This window comes from Octopus bimaculoides, chromosome 6, assembly GCF_001194135.2.
Source record: "Octopus bimaculoides isolate UCB-OBI-ISO-001 chromosome 6, ASM119413v2, whole genome shotgun sequence".
NCBI lineage: Eukaryota > Metazoa > Mollusca > Cephalopoda > Octopoda > Octopodidae > Octopus > Octopus bimaculoides.
In genome coordinates, this window is record NC_068986.1 from 116,623,961 (window position 1) to 116,626,523 (window position 2,563).

At 39.4% G+C, this 2,563-nt stretch overlaps 1 protein-coding gene across 1 annotated transcript in view; it reads right to left on the reverse strand.

Annotated features, from left to right (window-relative positions):
* Positions 1–6: 6 nt before the first annotated feature.
* LOC106872213 (neutral alpha-glucosidase AB) overlaps positions 7–2,563 on the reverse strand; it is a 60,777-nt gene continuing 58,220 nt past the window's right edge. The window contains exons 22-23 of the mRNA XM_014919122.2: positions 1,429–1,532; positions 7–232 (exon numbers count right to left, since the gene is read on the reverse strand). Of these exons, the coding sequence (XP_014774608.1) occupies positions 123–232; positions 1,429–1,532 (214 nt within the window). The 3' untranslated portion in view covers positions 7–122. The remainder of the gene's footprint in view (positions 233–1,428; positions 1,533–2,563) is intronic.

Here is a 2,563-nt window from a genome sequence, read left to right on the forward strand (position 1 = left end):
CTTGCCCCTTGTCTACTGATCGCAAGATATATATATATATATATATATATATATAACAACGATTTTTGAAAAAAAATCTTGAAGAGGAAAAATGCTTTCCCCTTTTCTTTCATCTCCAATTTTTATTCCAGAGTTATTGTCCAGTTATCCATTATATTGACTCCAGGTTTGCGAATTACTAATACTTTGGTTTCAGTATAATATTTTGTTTCAAGAATTTTTGATGGTGATCCTAAAATAAGAAAATTAAAAATATATACATACACATATATTACAGGTACTTTTAATTAAAAAAACATGCACCAATTCTAAATATCAATCCATTTTCGGTGTCCACTATGGCTGGGAGTCATAAATGTAAAGTCAGGCACATTCTCAGAAGGGTCCTATAAAAAGCATCATCATTGAACTTTTCCAATTACTAATGGGTGTTCCCTCCTGGACCTACTTTGGTGTCCCTAAATATGCATCTTTTGGGCTCCCATTCTGCATGAAGAACAAGCTGCAGGTTTACTGCTGGTTGTACTGGCCACCACCTTAGGGTAATACTCGTCCACGAGGGTATCTGCCCCACCAGCCTTCTCCCTGCACTATGTTGCTCTCCATCATCAACTTATTTACCTGCTACCATAATGCCCACGTATATCTACTGCAACCTTCACCTGCAAGCCTCTCCTATATTTCTCTCCATTTGCTACAATCACCTGATCCACCCCACTAAAAAGCCCAAGCTTCTATATCACCTCATTGAGTCTCACCCATACCCAACGTCCCTCAAGGGCATGTCTCAACATCTGTACCCATCATCTCACATTAGCAGTATCTTACTTTCCAACTGGGGTAAGCATGTATCTACTCCACAGCAAGACAACTCCATCTGTTCCCTCTACACCTTAAATCTCCCAAATGGCACAAAACCACATCCACTCAATACTATTTTTCCACCTCCCAGTTAAGGCTTTTTAATTGTGCAAGGCACCTAGTAACCCTATTGGTGCTCGTGACAAAGCACCCAATACACTAGAAAGTAGTTGGCATTAGAAAGCGCATCCAGCTGTAGAAATCATGTCAAAGACTATACCTTACCAGCGCCTGTCAAACTGTCCAACCCATGCCAGCTTGGAAAACAGACATTAGATAATAAGGGGATGAATCCTTCCACTGAAGATCTGAACATCCCTTGTGACAGGTGATGTGGTATGGCTATTTTTACACTCTTTCATTATTACAAGCTAGGATTTGTACTGGACCTGTGACACATTCTAAATATTTTCTCTATTCAGTGAAAAAGCCAATATACTAAAGTACCATAAGAAATCCACCTTTTCAAATAATTAACTTAAGTGCATAAGGAACTGATTCTTGCCAGTGAAGAAAACAGAGGCAAGATTGAAAGCAGCCCTCTCACACACAACCAAATGAACTCACCATTAACTGATAGTGTTGGTTTCATCGGTTGTTTCTCCAGACCTGCAATTATTATTCTTTCTATCCACTCTTTAGTTCTATATGTTGTCTGTGGATTCACCAATCTGAAATAAAGAAAACAAAAATGTGTCCAGTATTCAGTAGAGGATAGTAAAAATATGAAGATTTGTTACACTCAAAGCATCTGGTGTTGGTCATAGCACAGAAAGAATAAATACCAAGGTTGATAATTTTACACTTAAATGGAAAATATTCATTTAACCTTTTGGAATTACAGAGATGTACTTGCATAGCATGTGACTTGATCTGCACAAAGTTTTGTCAGTGAACAGGTCGTGGTTTCAGAGCAACAGAAATATTTTGACAAATTAAATTTGAAGTGTTTTTTTTTTTTTTGTGTTATTAAATGGCTTATAAACATCTTCCACGTTGCAATTGTTATTAATTCAAACCAACCACACCTGGCCCAAATATTCTACCTGTTTTATATTTATACTGGTCAGATCTGGCTCCTCTCACCTACTCTACAATGTCATACTAAAAACAATTAAATCATTGAAGTTTTTAAGCTATGAGATAATCCAGATTAATACAAAACAATGTGAATAAATAAGCATCACATTTGAAAAAGTAATCCGAATGCCAAGGGGTTAAGACCACATTGTAGGCACAAGCGTGACTTTGCTTCTCAACCACATGGTCCTGGGCGCAGTCCCACTGCGTGACACTTTAGGCAAATGCTTACTAGGGCCTCAGGCTGACCAACTTCTTGCAAATGGATTTGGTAGATAGAAACCAACAGATAACTGTTGAAATCATGCCACAGCAGACAGCTGGGAGTCTGGACAGCTCCTTGCCAGCCAGCTCCACGTCAAACTGTCCAACCCATGCCAACATGGAAAGCAGACATTAAACAATGATGATCTCACACACACACACACACACACACACACAGTCATTGTCATACAAGCAATGTCCTTTGCATCCACTATTTTGTGAAGTCTAGCAAGACCTTCGAACACTGGGCCTCACCGAGGCGATGACTACTGACAGAGACCTTTGGAAATGTGCTGTGCGTGAGAAGACTCGGCAAGCCAAGTGAGATCGTTGCCAGTGCCCCTGGACTGGCTCTTGT